Genomic DNA, 19,639 nt, shown 5'->3' on the forward strand with positions numbered 1-19,639 from the left:
GATATACAGTATTGTAGGAAGATTATTCTTCATTATGGAGTAAAACTTTTGTAATTTGTATTTTTAGCAAATAAAAAAAAATTGCAATCTCAGACCTTTCTCTGCTCTTTAATGTCATTCCACTGCAACATCATACAGTCTGCCTGCCCTATAAGCACGCAATGTACAAGTAGAAATAAAAGGAGACAATATCATCATAAAGCCCCTGAATATTTGCTAGACTGTAAGACTAAAACTTTTATTGGATGTTTTCTACACTTGACAACTTCACCAAAGCATTTATAATCAAAATGGTCCAAATCAAGGAAAAAGTCCAAGTACGCAAAAATGACATCTGTTAAATTTATATAAATTTACATTTAAATAAAATTAACATTGAAATCGACAATCTCGCCCCAAAATCTAACATTTCCATGGTGTTTTCATTATTGATTTTTAAATGAGTACAAAATCATTTGATTTGATTTATTATTATTATTATTATTATTTAAAATGTGTGTAAATAAGCCAAACCCCGCTAAAAGAAACTTAGAAAAATGATGGGAACTCGCGGCCTGCAAATTTACGTCGTTGCTAAACTGCGCTTCTTCTGACTTTTATTTTGAAAACTGAAATAAACTACATAACCCCTTGTTTTTCACATGATTTTGAGTCTTAAATTCAACCCCGCCTTATGTGGGGTGTGTTTAACCTGTGAAGTATTTTTGCTTTTACTGATAAAAAGGCTGTATTAACCAGCTACACCTGATAGAATACGTCCTGGACTGGAGTCGTTTCAGTAAATCAAAGTCAAAGCATCGATTACGTCCAATGGCATTCTACGGTCTTAATCCATAGAACGAGAGTCAACTCCGCTAAAGAATCGACTCCCAGATCGTGCCCTTGTGCGCGATTCCCATTTCAAGGGAGCCGAACATGCTGGAGACTTGGTTCAAAGAGTCGACTCCAGTAATCAAGAGCGTCCTCAGAGCGCTCTACGCTTTCAAGGCAGGGAGGACATGCATGCGGCGATAGCAATGAGGAGCTGTACCTAGGATATCTAAAGAACCATTCGGCTGAGTCCTCTATGATTCAGCCACAATTGACTAACACATTACCACCCTGTACAAGGTGAGTTCCAATCGACTGTGCTGAAATTTGCATCTTAAAATCCACACAAATTTGCTATCGTTGCTAAACCTGCTAATGCTAACTGCCTAGTCAGCCGTTTGCTTCATCGATAAAAGTAATTGCAAATTCATAATGGCCCTATAAACCAGTCAGCATCGTGTATGAATTTCATATTAGTTGTGTTATGAATGTACGTTTGCAAGAAGGTTTATATTCAAAGTGGTATTGTTGACATTAGGTATGAATTAGACGGTCGAATTTCGTTCCTCCCAGATCCAATAATCCCGAATAAAGATGAATAAACTCCACGTGTACCTGTGTTAACTGATCTTAGATATTGTTTCTAGTAGCTGTTGCCCAGGTCAAACCAAACGGGTCATGGTTAAAGTGAAGAGTGAAGGAAAAGACAGGGTCTGAAGGGGATAGTAATCTTTACTGGATTAAGACTGGATTATAGTTTTACAAGGACACTTGCCCGTTACAAAAGCCAGTAAGTAATGTAAATAAATGATGACTATGATAATAACTCGGGTGCATATGCACGACAGGACAAAAATAAACCTTATCAATGAACGCGTGACGTCACAAGACTCATCCCAGATGTTTAAATGCGGTGACTGGAGAGTTAACACGTGTTTTTGTTCAGATCTATTGATGTAGAACTATTGTGAAAGCAAATTATATCACATGTATTTCTAATAAATAGTTTTTCTGCTCCATTTTAAACAGTTGTTTTTGTTGTTTTGAGTAGTGTCATTTTTTAGACAGGTCATTATCTATTGTTCAATCTACCCAATAAGGGTTGGCTGAACAAGCCACATGTTTACCTGGTCTTTGAGAGATGGAGGTAATGATTTACTTCTAAACAGTGGGTTTGAGTTCGACCATTTAGATTGAACATTGATGTCAGGCCCAAACGTGTGCAAATGAAATATTAATACATCTTTATTATGTGAATTGAGATTGATTACATCACCCACTGGTCCTTTCAAAGACATCAAGTCCTCTGTTAAAATTAAAGTTTTAATGCCTTTCCATTGGTCATAAAGTCTTTCAATCTATCAAATGTTGAAAGAAAACAGCCAAGTACAGTGCTTCTAGAGAGGTTTAGATATTTTCTGCTCCTGGGCCACCAAAGCTGCATTTATTTGATCAAAATACAGTAATATTGTGAAATATTTTAATTTAAAATAACTGTTAATTATAATTATAATATAAATAATACAATTTTGATTTATGGTAAAAATGTAATTTATTCCTGTGATGACAAAGCTGAATTTTCCAGTCTTCAGTGTCACATGATCTTTCAGAAATAATGCTGATTTGCTGCTCCTGCATTTCTTATTAATATCAATGTTAAAAACAATTGTGCTGCTGAATATTTTTGTGGAAACTGTTATACTTTTTTCAGGATTCTTTGTTGGTACTTTTGATCAATTCAATGCATTTTTGCTGAATATAGGTATTACAACTAGATTTTGACTTCCAAAGCAACGTGTCTTCAAATGATTAGCAGATTCATGAAAATCATGTTGTTATTATTATTATTATTATTAGCTGCCTTGACTTTTAAAGGTATTGTTGATCATGTTTCTAACGATTTTGAACTGGTCTGGGAGCATTGGTGTATGTTTGTTGCATTAGTTTTGAATTGAAATGGCATATAAAGTTGTGTCAGCTTCATCATGTCGGACTGGTTCATTTTAGAGCATTGAGCCAGTTGTCATCATCTGGAAGAAAGTGACCTGTGTGAATAGTGATTTAGTGTGCGTTCTCATCAGACGTTGGCACAGCCGCTAGATTCATCCAAAATACACCGACTGTAGAGTTAAGCCTGAGATAAGCTTACAGCTTGATGAACAGAGGCTCATCTGAAGCTCGCACAGCTGCAGTCTGATACAGGTGATGATCGGTTAGCTTTCTAGTGCAACCTTCATTGAAGATGTGAATCTGTCTTATGATTGTTTTACCAGGCTGTTATTATATCTCTAGTTGTGTGATCATCTCTGTCTTAACTGGCTCTAAACTTTTCTTGAACGAACGAATAGAAATTATTTCAAGCTTAAAAGTCAGTGTGGCTTAGGGGTTTGCAACTTGGAAAGACTGGACTAGAGTGCAGCAGTAGAGTTTTGGATGTAATATTCTATTCATTTCTCCCCAAAAGAAATTGAGAGTGTAAACTTTCAAGCTTCTGTAAAAGGTGCAAGTCCCTTCTGTAGAAATCACCTCAGAGTTTAATTGCCAGATTTTTGTTGAAGAACAGTACTACTACCCATAATTCCTATCAGAGAAATCACTGTTACCATGGAAACAAACTGTTGTAAAAGACGTGAGCAGCAACCGCCCTCCCTCATGGAGCATTGCGGATGATGTATTCAAGTGTCTATTTTGCATTTGCAATAATAAATACACAAAATAATTTAAGTTTTGGTCGGTAAGTTTTTAAATGTGTTTTAACAAAGTCTCTTATGATCACCATGACTGCATTTATTTGATCAAATGTACAGTAAAAACAGCAATATTCTGTAAATATTATTACAACTTTACAAATTTGAAATAACTCTTTTCCATTTTGTATATATTTTGCTGAATTTTCAGCATCATTACTCCAGTCTTCAGTGTCACATGATCCTTCAGAATTTATTCCAATATACTGATTTGCTGCTCAGGAAACATTTCTTATTATCAATGTTAAAAACCTTTGTGCTGCTTATTTTTTTGTGGAAATCTTGATAGGTTATTTTTCAGGATTATTTGATGAATGAAAAGTTAAAAATAGTAATAAAAAAAAGTATTTGTGACGCTTTGAGCGCTGTTGAGTGGAATCGTAAACACCTCTGATTGGACATTGTGTTCAAGCGCTTATCGGATATGTCTGAAACAATTCTTTTGTGACATTATAAATGACTACAAAATGTGTGTTTTTGCCAGTTTAAACTTGAGAAGCATTAGTTTCACAATGGTGGTGATGTGGTTCAGATGAAAGTATTTCTCAGAAAGATCCATGTTCAGTGTTTAAACCACTTAAAATGGGCTTTCATGATCAGGACAGGTGTCATGTGTATACAAGCGTCTATTAGCCTTTGTCAACATGGGGTTTGTGAGATCAGCAAAACATAATCTTCTTTAGCAAAGGCGTTATGAGAATCGGGAAGCCGTTGTTCTGCCCACCGTTGCATGCTGGTACATATCCTATCATTATGAGTGCAAACATCTTATTTATGGTTTCTTAGTAGTGTTTAAGTCATTTCCTGATGGATTACTCATAAACATCCAAAACCTGCACCTGTTATTTCAACATCAACAGAATTCACCTTCGCCACACCTTGTACTTGCACAGTGTGTTGTTAAAATAGAGCCGAGTGCTTTCTGCTTGCTTTGGCTGTGTACATTGTTCCGTGTGTCAATAATGGGCTGCCGCAGAAGAGTTTGAAGAGCAGCTCCCTTTGGATGCAATTAATTTTTTGAATGCATCATTTTGTCTGTTTTTTCCTGTTGTTTAGCATTGAATCATGGCAGATGTCAAGCCACCCTCTGACAGGCCTCAAAGGAAGATGTCCACTACAGGGGACAGTTTATACAAGGTGCTGGGACTGGAGAAAGGGGCCACAGCAGAGGACATTAAAAGAGCCTACAGGTACCGGTTTATTTCATAAAACATATCGTTACTCTTTTTCTTTTTTCTGAAGAAATTGCCATGTGCTCTGAGACGCGACAGCCGTGTCCGATTCGTGAATGAGCTGATTCTTTTCAATGAACCTGGTAAATCGGTTTACAAATCGCAATGTATGATTCTTTTGCGATTTGGACTATTCTCGAGTGAACAACTCACTGATTCAATGATCCGTTGAGAGCGAGTCTCTAGTTAACTGAATACAAGTCTGACTCAAAATGAGCAGAGAACTGGGACATCCTCAGAACTTTGGTGCGCGTACAACTGATGGAGCGGAAAGTAAATTACAAATGATGAATTTTAGGATTGATTATTGTAAATGAAACTCATCTTTAGGTCACAACTGTCAGTTGTTTGTGAACTAAATCTGCTGTAAAATGGTAAGCTGTAATGCTTGAATGCATGTCCATATCACCATCTCAACGGCGTAGATTTTAAGTTTAAAAAACACAAGATAACATTAAAATAATCAATTTTTGCACTTGCATTCTTCCTCACTGCCGTAGCATCTTCAAATGATATAAAATTAGTATGTTTGCATAGCGTTCATTTTAAAATGTTATGCATTTATCCCTGTGACATCTGTCAACACGCATTACATATTATGTATCTGCATCCACTAATCTTTCTTACTGACTAGTGCTGGCTACTGACAATTCATAATGATGTTAGACCCAGCAATTCCCCCTCCCCCAGGTATTTTGAGCAGAAGGATTATATAAAATATATAATATAAAATTAATGTAAAAGTATATACCCTAAGTATATAAAATTACAAAACAAACATTCATTGATCAGTACTTTTTTACTTTTAATACTTAAGTACATTAAAATCTTTACTTTTGTACTTTTAATCAGGTAAAATTGGAAAGGAGTACTTCAAACTTTTACTGGAGTAATATTTTAAGTTATCTGTACATTACCTCAAGTACTTGACGTCCACCACTGTATATATGCAATACAACTATTATTCTGAACTGAATCAGTGTTTAAGGGACGACTCATTTAAGGCTTGTCAGTAAACACCCACTGTTATGATTGGCTAGTGCCATTGCATAGGAAACGGTATCAATGGCCACTCGCTATTGCATTTACACCTGGTATTAAAATGCGATCTGTATCCAGATAAGTTATCCGGATAATAAAAAACGCATGTTAATGCAAGGTGTAAATACGTTGTGATCGGATCTGCCTGACCACATCTGGAGGTAGTCTGGCTCGCATTGTGTTCGGATCTTTACTAGGTGTAAACGCAATCCGTACGATGTGATGGCATTTGTACCTGCCAAACGTCATCCTCTGCCCGCGAAAACCACACCCCTCAGAAGTAACGTTAAGCTAAACATCCACAGAGACCGGTTCACTGTCGTAGCATTCACAGTAGCCGCAAAAACAACAGCTGCAAACAGGGCCTGTCGTCTTTTCTGTTTGCTCCTAATAGAAAAACGTTGAAAATGACCCCTACTGCGACAGAGAAAAAGTAGAAACAGGCCAGGCGGTACAGTAATAGCATCTCTAACGATCCTACTCCTGCCATGTTGACAAACTACAGCTGATTTCCCGCCACCTCAGTGCTCACGCGCAGGTGTCACTCTGGAGGACAGAGATCCGAACTCAATGTGGATAACGAGAACGCATTAAAAATACAAGGTGTAAACGCAAAGGTAAGATCAGAACACTTATTATCCGGATAACTTATCTGGATACAGATCGCATTTTAATACCAGGTGTAAATGGGGCTTAAGTGTTTGGAAAGCATTATCCATATAGGCAGACAAATTAAGCATTATGAAATCTTACTTGTGGTTTGTGATGCAGCTGCTGTCAGATTTAATACAGTTGGCACTTCATCTTTCAACAAAAGCTTTTTTGTGAATTCTCCATTACACGCGTTTACCAAACAAAATGCTCTGAACAAACATATAATCCTCCTTCAGCGCAGAAAACGCTCTCATGCTCGTTTCTTGTGTGCTTTTTCCTTTTTCCTTGTGTGTTGGTTGGGAGCCAAATGCACACGAAGAAACAAAGTGTCTCTGAAAGATAACACTACAGAGATGAATGAACAGACCTGAAACAGCCTTTCGTGACATTTGAATTCTTAGGTGTAATGCAATCTCATGTAGAATACAGCACAGAGATTGGACTAAATGAGTTTCTTCTCATTAATAATGTGCTTAACCAGCCACTTAATAATGAATAAAGTCGCTCTGAGACCCTCACTGTTATCAAATGTATTTGCCTGTGTGATGTCACAGATCCCGCAATATCCTAACAAGCTGTTTTTGGAGCTTGATTAAATAAATGCTTTGTAATGAAGAGGACATTTTAAGAAACTTAAAGGTACAATATGTAAGCATTTTGTAATAAAATATCCAAAAATTACTTGCACAGTGTGATTATATTTCCTGCAGTTGTGTACTTACAATATCCCAAAAGTTCCCAAAGATTTTTAATTTCAGAGAAATTTCAATTTTAAATAATAAGCTGTACCGGACTCCCTGTTCACTTGTCGCCTGTCAATGGCGTAATATCCGTGTTATCCCTGGTTTCTGCTCGTACTGCCATAGTAACCATGGCGACAGACGTGGACAACTGCGTTACGTCTAGCGGCACGCTCACTCTGTTGTTGTTGTTTCGTTCAAACATTATGGACCATGGCAAGTAGACTTTGTGACAAAAGAAGAACTAAAACGAGGATCAATAGCCGCGTTTCCACTGCCGGGCCAGGGCCGAGCCATGCTAGTGCGTGCCAGAGCCAGTCGCGTTTTCCACTGTCACTTCCGGGGCTTGATCGGGGCTTACTCGGGGCCAACAGCCAGGATTTCTGGCCCGTCGAATACCTTGGGCCAAAGCGGGCCAGCTCGGGCTAGAGGCGTGGTCAAGGTAAAAGGCGGAGTTTATCGGTGTTATGGAACGTTATGATCTGAAGCAAGATGCACATTTCACTTTTTTATATCGCGCAAAATAATCGCTGCTCAAAATGGTGAATCGCCTGTACTGGTCTGTCGAAGATACCAAAGCTCTTCTGAGCATTTGGGCAGAAGAAAGGGTACAACGTCAATTTGACGGCGTGTGAAGAAACGAAGACGTTATAAAATACATCTATGCTGAACTTTCTAAGCTAAGCATTCAGCGAGCAACGCTTCAAGTTCAGGAAAAAAAAAAGTTGCGGGCGCAGTATTGTACAAGACGATTCAAACGCACAATGGACAAAGCGGAGCTCAGAGAAGGAACTTTCCAAATTACATGGTTCGACTTGATGGACGGTGTGCTGGGACACCGTCCCTCTGTTAGTGGCGATTCGCGAGACAATCTGGACACTATTGCAGGCTGCAGCCACGGCCGGTGAGTTAATATACATGCTATCTTCCTAACTTAAAAAATAAATAAATTCATAATACCCGCTGAAATGGGTTGGGTTGTATGACGTTTGATCCAGAAAGGCGTGTTAGGGGCGGGGTTTAGGGCAGCGCTGCGGGGCTACTGGCCCGGCAGTGCAAACGCAAGCCCGGTGCTTGAGGCCCGAGGCCACTGGCTCGGCTCGGCTCGCTGTTAGCCCTGGCCCGGCAGTGGAAACGAGGCTAGTATCATTGTGGCGTTTTCGAAATGCCGAGAGCTTCACGTCCGGGACTAACTTTGACTTGACAGAGCTCTTGCGTGTACTTTATTAGACAAGTGAGCAAATGTACATAAAACTAATCAATGTTATATAGCTCAACATGATGAAATGTTAGAATATGATCAGTATGTTATTCAAATGTTGATTAGCTTACTGCTAGTCTCATACAGCCAACAAACTAACACACAGAATAACATTATAACTTTCAACACACTCAAATGCCAGTTTAGTGTGATAGTGTAGACCAAGTGAAACAGCGCTGCGTTACCTCACAACAAGTTTCATTCGTCTAATAAACTGACTTGTGTGAGTATTAATACAGCACTTGTGGGTAGTTCGGTAGAATGAAATGTCCTTATTCCTTTATATCCACGGGACTCGTGTGTGGCGCAGATATCTGTCTCTCATTAGCAATCTCTCCCTGCTTCATACCACAGTCATGATAAAAACATCAATGTATTCACTCATCCATAAACATTATTAGATCCATCAGCTTGACAAGTTCCATAATTCTGCTGGAATTTTGCGTCATCAACCTACGCCTTTGTTATTGTAAGAGGTTAGCGACCCCTAGCTGCAAAAAAAATGACACATTGTAGCTTTAAGAATTTAGGAAGCAGAATGTTTTAATGGTACAAAGAACTCTTCTATGTCAAACGATCAAGGCAAATTTGATTTATGTCATGACCCCATCCCCTTTAATTTGCTATTTCAGAATTATTTTGAAATGGTTGTAAATTAATCTCATTAACCTTTTTATAAAGATGAAAGTACATTCACCAGTGCTGCTATCAAAGTACCAATTATTACACAAAATATATTACCTACCGGTAATTTTGTCTTGTCTTATTTTAGGATATCAATATTATTTTTTTCAATATATTTTACACTATACTCATTTTATACAAAAGTGATTTTAAAATAATTAGTAATGTTCTTTTCATTAACAAAAAAGTTATTTAAATTGCATATATATATATATTCATTATTTTAACAATTTACATTTTATGTACATCATTGTATTATTTTTAACATTATTACTAATACTTTAAATACAAATATAAGGCTTCTCTTTTTTTTTTACTTAGCAATAAGCATTTGAATTGATTCTGACACGAACTACTCCATTTTTTTTTTGTCTCCTTCAATTTGTTTGAATTTGTCCAGGGAACAAGTTTGGTGATTTATTATTTATTATCGTAATTATTATTGAAATAAACACTCATTTTTATGTACTTTGCATTGACCATGATAGAAGCCATATAATATCTGTTAACAAGTTTTAATCATTTCAATTGAGTTGTTTGCACTGCAAACAGGGTTTTACAAAAGATTCATGACACACAAAATTCTTTGTTTTTAAAGAAAACTAGCTCTGAAATACCATCCAGACAAGAATCCAGAAAACCCTGAAGCTGCAGACAAGTTCAAGGAAATCAACAATGCCAACTCAATCCTCACAGATGAGACCAAACGCAAAATCTACGATGAGTATGGTTCCATGGGGCTCTACGTGTCCGAGCAGTTTGGAGAAGAGAGTGTCAAATACTACTTCCTCATGTCAAAGTGGTGGTTCAAGGTGAGAGCTCGATTCCCTATAAACAGTTGCATGAAAAAAAAAAGTCATTACTGACCGTCTTTACTTAAACTCTACACTGACACTCTTTGGTGACATTCACTTACTCAGAGATGCAGTTTTGATGAAATGAGTTTGCTTAGCACGAAGAAAAGAAAAAAAAAAACGTTTAAAAAAAATCTCTTTTCTAAGAGTGAATTTTTTTAATATTATTGGAAATACAGCGATCAAAAATAAACAATGCAGACTGTGTGAACTCTGGGTTTCTGTCACCAGAAGAGATTAGTGGGCAATAGAAAACCTGAAATCGAGAAAAGAGCAGAATGATTTCAGCAGGAAATTGTCACTCCAAGCCACTGTCATAATCTGAGCAGAACAGATGTTATTTAGCAAGCTTTGTTCTATTTGAGATCTATACGTTCAGAATTTACTTTACAGATGATGGTGGCTTTTGATCCACATGCAATAATTTTCTCAAATAGGCTTGATACAGAAAGCAAGACAGCTGAGTCTGATCAAAATGCATCCGTTTTTTGTTTCTTTTTGATCTACAAAGCTATAAATAATTGCTGATGTGCTTTGTTTTTTTGCCAATCATTTCCCTTGTGTTTCAGCTTAGGAGCTATCGAAAGCTCCTCGAACTTTCTAGCATGATAGTGTCTGACCAACAATGTCAGTATAGTGACTGACCGACTAGGACTGAGTAGTAGCTGGTGGTAGCATCTTGCTAACGTCCCTGTCGCCGTGGCATTAAGCTTCCAACATGTGCCTTTCTGAGATCTATGATCTGAGGTTTGTTTTTTCCGCAGGCTACGGTCATGTGCTGTGCCGTTTTCTCCTGTTGCTGCTGCTGTTGCTGCTGCTGTTTCTGCTGTGGAAAGTGCAAACCACCAGAGGAGGATGACAACTACCAATACGTGGACCCAGAAGACCTGGAGGCCCAGATCAAAGCAGAGCAGGATGGAGGAGGAGGTGAGCCTTGAGTTTGTTAGGAAGGGGAGCATGTTTTGGTCTGACTATAGTAACACTAGGTGGATGACTGATGTATCGCTTATCTGGCAGTTTGTTGATGTCGGGAATTGTTCAAAAGGCTTATGAACTCCGGAATTAGCTGTTTGAATCACTCTGCTGATGAATCTTTCACTGAATTAACTCACTTAATCCGTCAGAATGGCCACAGGATCAACATCATTATTATTGAACTGCAAGTTATTACTTTCAGCAATTTGTGCTTTTTTGAATTTCTATATATACGTAATATACCAATCACAAGTTTGGGGTTGGTCCGATTTTATATTCTTTAAATAAATCTCACATGCTCACCAAAAGCTGGATTTATTTGATCAAAAATAGTCAAAACAGTAGTATTGTGAGATATTATGATTTTTATTTGAATATTAAAATGCTTTTTCAGCATCATTACTCCAATCTTCAGTGTCACATGATCCTTCAGAAATATTTCTTATTACAGTTGAAAACATTTTTGCTGCTTAATTATTTTTTTTGCATTTATTTGAAATATAAATCTTTTGTAACATTACAAATGTTTTTATGGTCACTTTTGATCAATATAAATCCATCCTTGCTGAATAAAAGCATTAATGTCTTGCAAAAAAAATATTACTGACCCCAAATGGAGTATAATTTTACTTTTCTTTTCATGTATAAACTTGTAGGCAGACGTTTTTGAAATTAATAACTTGCAGTTATATACACTGAATTCATTTATTAATATATAGCACTGCTGACTATATAATGTCTCTATTTTACAAGGGAAGACTAGATAGTCTTTGCTAAAGTCTCATCCGCAGTTGAGGTGGGTGATCATCCCTGCTGTCTCGGTAGAGACACGTGATGTTGCTCAGGTGGCATGTACAGCAGGAACAAATTTACCAGATCAAGCAAAAAGAATAAACATGCAGCTATTTATAACTCTGATTTTGCTTATATAGATGTCAGTGCTTTTGTTGGGTTGCCCTCTGAGGGTTGTTTATTATTAATGCTCATACTTGGAGAGAGGGATTTCAACATCAAAACAAATTGAAAAAAAAATAAAGAAGTTGGATATTTTCGAGTATAATCAGTTCTGATGGATCATTCTGTCTAGTCCTTTAAATATGGGATAAATTATATTACTGCGGACATGATGGAAGATGGATTGCCTCCGATTCATATAAAATTGAAACGCCACAATCACCCATCATCTTCAAATGTTGCACTACATTTTATATTAATAGTCCAGTCTTGTATTCCAGTCTAATCTAGTGTTTGAAATGACCTTAAGGTGTCTGCAGTTTATCTTCTTGTTGAATTTAATGAAGAGTCAAATGAGACAGGACTCATTGCACTTGTCTTGGCTGTGATCGTTCAAGATGCGTATGTATCAGTCAACTAGGACATTGGGTACTGAGCGCCTCTTGTCTTCCTGATGCTAATATGGCTTTTATATTATTTATAGAGTGCAAGCGCAAGGTGTTTGGTCAATTTTGTTGTGTCTAAATTTAGCACTAGCAAATGTATGACAGTCAAGTTAAGTAGACAAGAAATACTGGCATGTTGCAGTCCTGTAATATTGACAAATGTTTTGGAGTATTATATCTTTCGATTATTTTTGTGGTTAGGATTTTATTTACATTTCCTGTTATTCTTAAAGATGCCAACTTCAGTATTTTTAAGTGCCATTTTTTATATTTATGAATATTACAAAATGTAGACTATATACATTTTTATACAGAGTATATCATACAGATATTGCCCTTAATGTGAAGTTAGTGCAAACTAAGTGGATTTAAATTGTTTACATGTTTAAAGCTTACATTTAAAAGTATAAACCATCCTTTTTTTTCAGCTGTGAGAGAGTACATTACAATGAAATCTTTCATGTGACCTGTAATGTCAGATAATGGTTTTACTCTTTTACTCGACAGGTGAAACAATAATTATTGTCCAGCCTATACCTAGTCCTGTTCCAGAAATCTGCAGTGAAACTTTACCGGATTCAAAATGACTTGTAAGACTAAATATTTATCGCCAGCATGAGTCACTCCATTGTAAATGTCTACCTACAAAACCCTGTGTTTGTCCATGATTCACACCATTGTCTTTCACTAACATTTTGATTACTGTGCAGCATTTGCTGTTACAAAGGCTTCGAGTTAGTCATTGGATCTGGTTTTCAGACTTTATTAAACATTGTAAGGCCCAATTTCTTGACGACCTCGCTGAGGCTTATTAATCGGTGCTAGTACTTTCACAGCACATTCATCAGTAGATTCAATGTTTTATTTTTTAAGGAACTTTATGCACTGAAACACTATGCAATGAACTGAAACCCAAAGCCAGTGACTTGCATTATCTGGAGATCTTGAGTTGCGTTTGCTTTACTAGGCACATGCATGAACCTAAAGCTTTGCATGTGCGTGCTGTGGATGTCCTTGTTTTGCATGTTGTCAGGCCGAGGCTTTTTCTGCCAAGTACTTTGATCCTCCTGTAGGTATTGGAGTTTGATGAACAGGAGGTGGAAGGACATCATCTGACCATTTAGTTTATGATAGTGCCTGCCAGACCACACAGCTGAGAAATTAATAACTTTATAATATTTCATATATTAATTTATTAACATTATTAATATTAACAAAAATATTAATATCAAGAGTTATTCAAATATTGTAAATATATATATATATATATTTAAAGAAGCTAAAAAGGATGCATTTGATTGATCAAAGGGACATTAAAGACTTTTATATTGTTGCAAAATATTTCTACATTAAATAAAAGCTGTTTTTTTACACTTCTATTCAAAGAATCCTGAAAAAAATTTAACGTAGCACCATTTTCAACAATTATAAGAAATGTTTCTTAAGCATCAAAACAGCATATTTGAATGATTTCTGAAGGATCGTGTGAACACTGAACACTGGGGTAGAGTAATGATGAATATATTTTAAAATGTAATTTACTGCTGATGGAAACAGCATCAGCAGTAAATTACATTTTAAAATATATTAAAATAGAAAAGTGTCTAAAAAATGTAATACTGTTTCATAATATTACTGTTTTTACTATATTTTTTTTATCAAATACATGCAGCCTTTTGTGAGCATAATAGACTTAATTCAAAAGCTTAAAAAATCTCACTGGCCCCAAACGTTTGAACAGTAGTGTATACTATGTATAAGAAGATTAAAGATTATATATATAAGAAGATTAAAGTTAAATTCATCAATCTGGTGCTCATTGAGAGTTCAAAATTAAGATCTCCAACCCATGTTCAGTGTGCAAATTGAACAATGAAAAAAGTCAGTGAATTGACATTAAACTCACAATAACTCACAACACGTGCAGAGATGAAGTTCACTGCATTCATTTACTGTGAACTGAGCCGTTCTGAGGTGCGGAAAACACCGGGTCACAAACTGATTGTGTGAGAAAAGTGTGCACTTCGCTTTGAAACACGCAGCGCAAACAAATATACGTATTTAAATAAATCGTCGTCTTGTGCATTTTGTGGGCAAAAAGCCATATCGCACTTTCATTATTAATTCGTTTGACGTATACTTTGCCAAAGCAATGGCGCAAAACACAGTTAGAGACCTTTTATGTTATTATGAGACGTTTTAAAATATGTTTGGTTCATTGTGAAACTAACGGCACACTGGGAAACACTGGTTAAACATTACTACATGTTATGCGTTTTGTAACACAAATGTAATTAATGATGAGGAATTCATGAATTATTATTATTATCCTGCATTAAAACCACTATGTTAAAGGATCTTAGGATATGCCAGTGAGTGCGAGGATGAGTCAGCAGGAAATGGGATTTTCTGTTGGGAAGGTTGCGTCAGCATGAAGCAAAGCTGTCAAAGCAGGTGCATGTCATCGATAGAAACACAATCAACACGAGCCGTCTCGCACTGAGGCACCGCTGGCCTGTCATCGCAGCCATCTGTTCACCAATGTCATCTTCATCTCACCTTGCATCTCCATCTATAGCCCATTTTACCACCCCACTACTGTTTCGTGTCACACTTCTGTTTCTTTAGCTCTCTGTTATTTAAACAAGGTTTACAGTGTTTTGTTTTCATTTTTAATGTTTTGCTAGGAGTGATTAATTGCAATGAACAAATTGATTAAGAAATGTTCAATTTTTATTCTTTGCCGCACATGGATGCTGTCCGTTAGTGGGGCGGTGATTTGGAAGAGCTGCATCAGGGAAGGGAGGTAGGTTTCTTGGAGCAGAGCTGTGACCACCATTGGACATATTCCCAAGAAACAACATCTTTTGTGCTTCACTATAGAGAACAGTGTAGGCCTAGTGTGCAAATTTCCCGCTAGCGAAACCCACATATCATTCATACCTTTAAACCTATTGATAATGCGCCTCAGTAAAACTGTATGTTCTGTACCTCCTGCTGTCTAATCCTCAAAAGTGGTGGCTTCATGCAAAACTGAAACAATTAGAGTCTGCGTTTATCTGCATCATTTTAATAGTACCGATATGTCAGCTGATATTTGGACATTTTGAGATTATCGCCGCCTGTTGATAATTCTGCCGACTTGGAAGATGAAAAGAAGTGGTGGTTCTCTCGTCTCTTCTCTCTTGGTAGTATTAAAACAGCATGATACCAACAATCAATGGATAATGGATCCTGCAAATTTGATCTTTTTATTATACATAAATATACATACTTGTACGTCTTGGCATTGTCGAAAACCCATACATGTTGGCCACTGCTTTGTAGTTTTGCTAAAGTAATTGAAGGCATTATATCCAGATCCTAATTCTGTCCTTTTATTATTTATTTTATAGGCTCAAATCTCCCCATTTGGATCCAGCCCAGTTCCACCATCAACGCCTCAGAGTCCACGCATTTCACAGCCAGCCAGTCCGTGTACAACACCCAGAAATGAGCCACCCTTGCCTGGTCCTGGTCCCGGTCATCAGGTCGAGGGGGTCCTGCTGATGGACTCTAAGGCCCCTGATATAATATGCTGATCGCAGGGCATCACGGCACTAGGACCAAACTGTGCCACTGCGTCATACTCTGACTCTGACCCACTGCAAACGAGTGACAGTTTGCCAAAAGACAAGGAAGCCAATCTCACTTTATCTGTGTCTCCACTGGTGTGTATGTCTGTCTGTTTATCTGTAACCACACATTCATTTCCAAAAGCTATGAGACTGGTGCCATTGGGCAGTGCTCCAGGAGGGAAGTGGGTTTGCTTTTGGGGTGTTTCTTTCTGGTTCTGGCTATTTATTTAATTTTTTCTTTTGTTTTGTGTTAGAAGCATGGATGTGAGTGGAATGACCATGTGAGTGCATGCAAAGCAATATCAGCATGCCTCTACTATACAGCATAGGAACGTGTGCAAAACCCCTCACACTTCTCTTCATCCAAAAGTGGAGCCATAACATGGCAATTTTTTTAGTTTGCTTCTTCAGACTGGAGTTTTTCGTTCTCAAGTTACATTTGCATTGTTGCATATCGTTTAAGATTGGATCGGTCAATCTTAATCAAGTGGCAAGACATAGCTGCGTAACGTCTCTTTCTGACCAAAGCCAAGGCAGACGCCTCAAATGTCATCTGATGTGCCGTGCTTGGTATTCCAAGCCGTGTGCAATGGTCGGACATTTTCTTAAAATCAAATCGCTTGAATATGCTGGTGAAAGGTTTTTTTTTTTCTTCACTTTTTTTCCCACTACCTTCATAGGAGGCTTCTTCTAATGCAAATCTAATGGCTTCAGCCCTTATGGCTACTTATCAACTGAGAAAGCAAGAATATCTGTAAATGTGAATTTTTTTCATTTGTTCAAATGGGATCAACCCTGCTTTTGATGAACGCCATCCCAAATCATCGAGCAAACCTACGCTTTCCTCGTGCCCTTAGGTATATGACAACAAAACGCAAATATTTTTAATGATCTTATTTATTTTTAATATATCAGAATTGAGATTGTGTATGACATGTTCTGACTCAAATGATGCACTGTGTAAACTTCGTTTTGAAATTTGGGATCTGCAAGAGACTAGTGATTTTAGCAATAAGGAAATGCCCATTGTGTTAAATGTGAAAGACTCAACCATAGTCAGGTTACTGTTAGAAACCCTACATTAGAGTCCGTAGATGCCAAATGTTCTCCCTATAAATTGTTGTTCCGAATGCCATAGTATATACTTGGATTGTACAGCATTTTGTTTCTGTGTGCAAATAGTAAAGTATGTAATAATTTCAAGTAGTGTATGATCATCTGTCTGTTCTGTTTGTTATTTTGGGGGGGCATTTTCTTATAGCCAAGACGTTTTCTTTTTTCCCGTAAAAACTGGATATTGCTTTCAGAGAATAAACTTTAAGATAAAGAGATGAGGGCAGTCATTCATTAGAAAGCATTGTGATATGATCTGCTTCCAAACCAACTGTTACATTTTTTTTCCAATGGTACATTTACATGCTGACTGGATCATTTCATTTCAATGGACAAGGCACATAACTGCAATCAATTCTTTTTTTTTTATTTGTACTTTTTTGGCACTTTGTTTTGGGTGCAAATGATTTTAAAGCATTTGAAAGGTTTTGGCCTCTTCACCAGTGCACATATTAAGTTTAATGATGCTGTGCGTAATAACTTTGTTGATGAGGAGGGGGGAAAGCCAAGGCTGGTCTGAATTTTCCAATGGCCAAAACTAAGCTAAGAACCACGGCACTACATTGTCACTTTCCTCCTGTTTTATTCAACATGGTTCGTAATGCATCACATATTTAATTGTGTTTATATTATTGAATCTGAATTCATTAAATAAATGGGGATTTGTAAAAACTTGCATTTGAGTGATTCTTATTGTGAACTAGCTTTTCACAAGTTTACGTCCATGTTGCGATTACATGGCTGTCAGGTTTTCATTTTTTAATTGGTACTATTAGGCTGTGGTTGGAAATGAATGGTAGCGTATGTCTGCTATCTGGTTAACTTCACACTGCTGCTTTATGTGCTATAGTTGTACCCATAAGCTTGTAATCAGCTTAGAGTACAACTCCACACACTCATTAACAGTCCTTACAACATACTTAACAGGAAGTGCAGACTCGGATTTAATAATGGTGAGGGTCATGTGGAAAGGTTTGATTCCTGTGTGTTACGACAAGTTTCAATGCCTTTGCTGAGAGTGGGCCAAAAATGATTTGTCAAATTTCCTGGATGTGGGGAAGGTCGGCTTCTTTAAGCTTTAAGGTATAGCAGCCTGTGGTTAAATTGTGAACACAGTTTGTATGCAACCCTGTTAGCAAAGGCTATATTCACAATATAGCATGGCCTGTCAGTAGTGCTTTTTTGCTTTTCTAAAAGCCATAATGACAATATTAAAATGATAGTTCACCCAAAAATTATAATTCTGTCACTTCAAACCTGTATGCATTTCTGTCTTCTGTGGAACACAAAATAAGATATTTTGAAGAATGCTGGTGGTAACCAAGTTTTGGTTAATATTGACTTCCATTGTATGGATAAAAATACAACAGACAAAAATCTTTCATTTTTCACAGAAGAAAGTTCTGTTTGGAACGAAAGGTGGGCAAGTAGATTATTTTAATTTTTGGGTGACCCATCCTGTTTAAGGAAATGTTTTAATATACACTCACCTAAAGGATTATTAGGAACACCATACTGATACTGTGTTTGACCCCCTTTCGCCTTCAGAACTGCCTTAATTCTACGTGGCATTGATTCAACAAGGTGCTGAAAGCATTCTTTAGAAATGTTGGCCCATATTGATAGGATAGCATCTTGCAGTTGATGGAGATTTTTGGGATGCACATCCAGGGCACGAAGCTCCCGTTCCACCACATCCCAAAGATGCTCTATTGGGTTGAGATCTGGTGACTGTGGGGGCCATTTTAGTACAGTGAACTCATTGTCATGTTCAAGAAACCAATTTGAAATGATTCGAGCTTTGTCACATGGTGCATTATCCTGCTGGAAGTAGCCATTAGAGGATGGGTACATGGTGGCCATAAAGGGATGGACATGGTCAGAAACAATGCTCAGGTGGGCCGTGGCATTTAAACAATGCCCAATTGGCACTAAGGGGCCTAAAGTTGTGCCAAGAAAACATCCCCCACACCATTACACCACCACCACCAGCCTGCACAGTGGTAACAAGGCATGATTGATCCATGTTCTCATTCTGTTTACGCCAAATTCTGACTCTACCATCTGAATGTCTCAACAGAAATCGAGACTCATCAGACCAGGCAACATTTTTCCAGTCTTCAACTGTCCAATTTTGGTGAGCTCTTGCAAATTGTAGCCTCTTTTTCCTATTTGTAGTGGAGATGAGTGGTACCCGGTGGGGTCTTCTGCTGTTGTAGCCCATCCGCCTCAAGGTTGTGCGTGTTGTGGCTTCACAAATGCTTTGCTGCATACCTCGGTTGTAACGAGTGGTTATTTCAGTCAAAGTTGCTCTTCTATCAGCTTGAATCAGTCGGCCCATTCTCCTCTGACCTCTAGCATCAAAGAGGCATTTTCGCCCACAGGACTGCAGCATACTGGATGTTTTTCCCTTTTCACACCATTCTCTGTAAACCCTAGAAATGGTTGTCCGTGAAAATCCCAGTAACTGAGCAGATTGTGAAATACTCAGACCAGCCCATCTGGCACCAA

At 37.5% G+C, this 19,639-nt stretch overlaps 1 protein-coding gene across 5 annotated transcripts; it reads left to right on the forward strand.

Moving 5' to 3' along the window:
* The first annotated feature begins 956 nt into the window (after positions 1 to 956).
* dnajc5ga (DnaJ (Hsp40) homolog, subfamily C, member 5 gamma a) lies at positions 957 to 17,804 on the forward strand. Of its 5 annotated transcripts, none has more exons than XM_056269384.1 (7): positions 957 to 1,110; positions 4,614 to 4,747; positions 9,768 to 9,981; positions 10,788 to 10,950; positions 12,906 to 12,988; positions 15,166 to 15,204; positions 15,794 to 17,804. In XM_056269384.1, the coding sequence occupies exons 2-5, from the start codon at positions 4,623 to 4,625 to the stop codon at positions 12,983 to 12,985; spliced, it is 582 nt and encodes a 193-aa protein (XP_056125359.1). In that variant the 5' UTR covers positions 957 to 1,110; positions 4,614 to 4,622; the 3' UTR covers positions 12,986 to 12,988; positions 15,166 to 15,204; positions 15,794 to 17,804. The 5 variants fall into 5 exon arrangements, with proteins under 5 accessions (XP_056125359.1, XP_056125361.1, XP_056125360.1 ...); XM_056269386.1 differs by having other exon boundaries at positions 10,788 to 10,945; positions 12,904 to 12,988; XM_056269385.1 differs by lacking the exon at positions 15,166 to 15,204.
* The last annotated feature ends 1,835 nt before the right edge of the window (positions 17,805 to 19,639 follow it).

The sequence above is a fragment of the Rhinichthys klamathensis genome, unplaced genomic scaffold (genome assembly GCF_029890125.1).
Source record: "Rhinichthys klamathensis goyatoka isolate OS25496 unplaced genomic scaffold, OSU_Roscu_1.1 h1tg000281l_1, whole genome shotgun sequence".
NCBI classification, from domain to species: Eukaryota; Metazoa; Chordata; class Actinopteri; order Cypriniformes; family Leuciscidae; genus Rhinichthys; species Rhinichthys klamathensis.

Excerpts from the sequence above, each read along its gene's own strand:
- dnajc5ga (XM_056269383.1), top strand. The coding sequence starts at position 4,623 with ATGGCAGATGTCAAGCCACCCTCTGACAGGCCTCAAAGGAAGATGTCC. Across the intron at positions 9,982-10,787 it reads TGTCAAAGTGGTGGTTCAAG|GCTACGGTCATGTGCTGTGC; the intron begins GTGAGAGCTCGA and ends TTTTTTCCGCAG. Across the intron at positions 10,951-15,793 it reads AGAGCAGGATGGAGGAGGAG|GCTCAAATCTCCCCATTTGG; the intron begins GTGAGCCTTGAG and ends TTTATTTTATAG.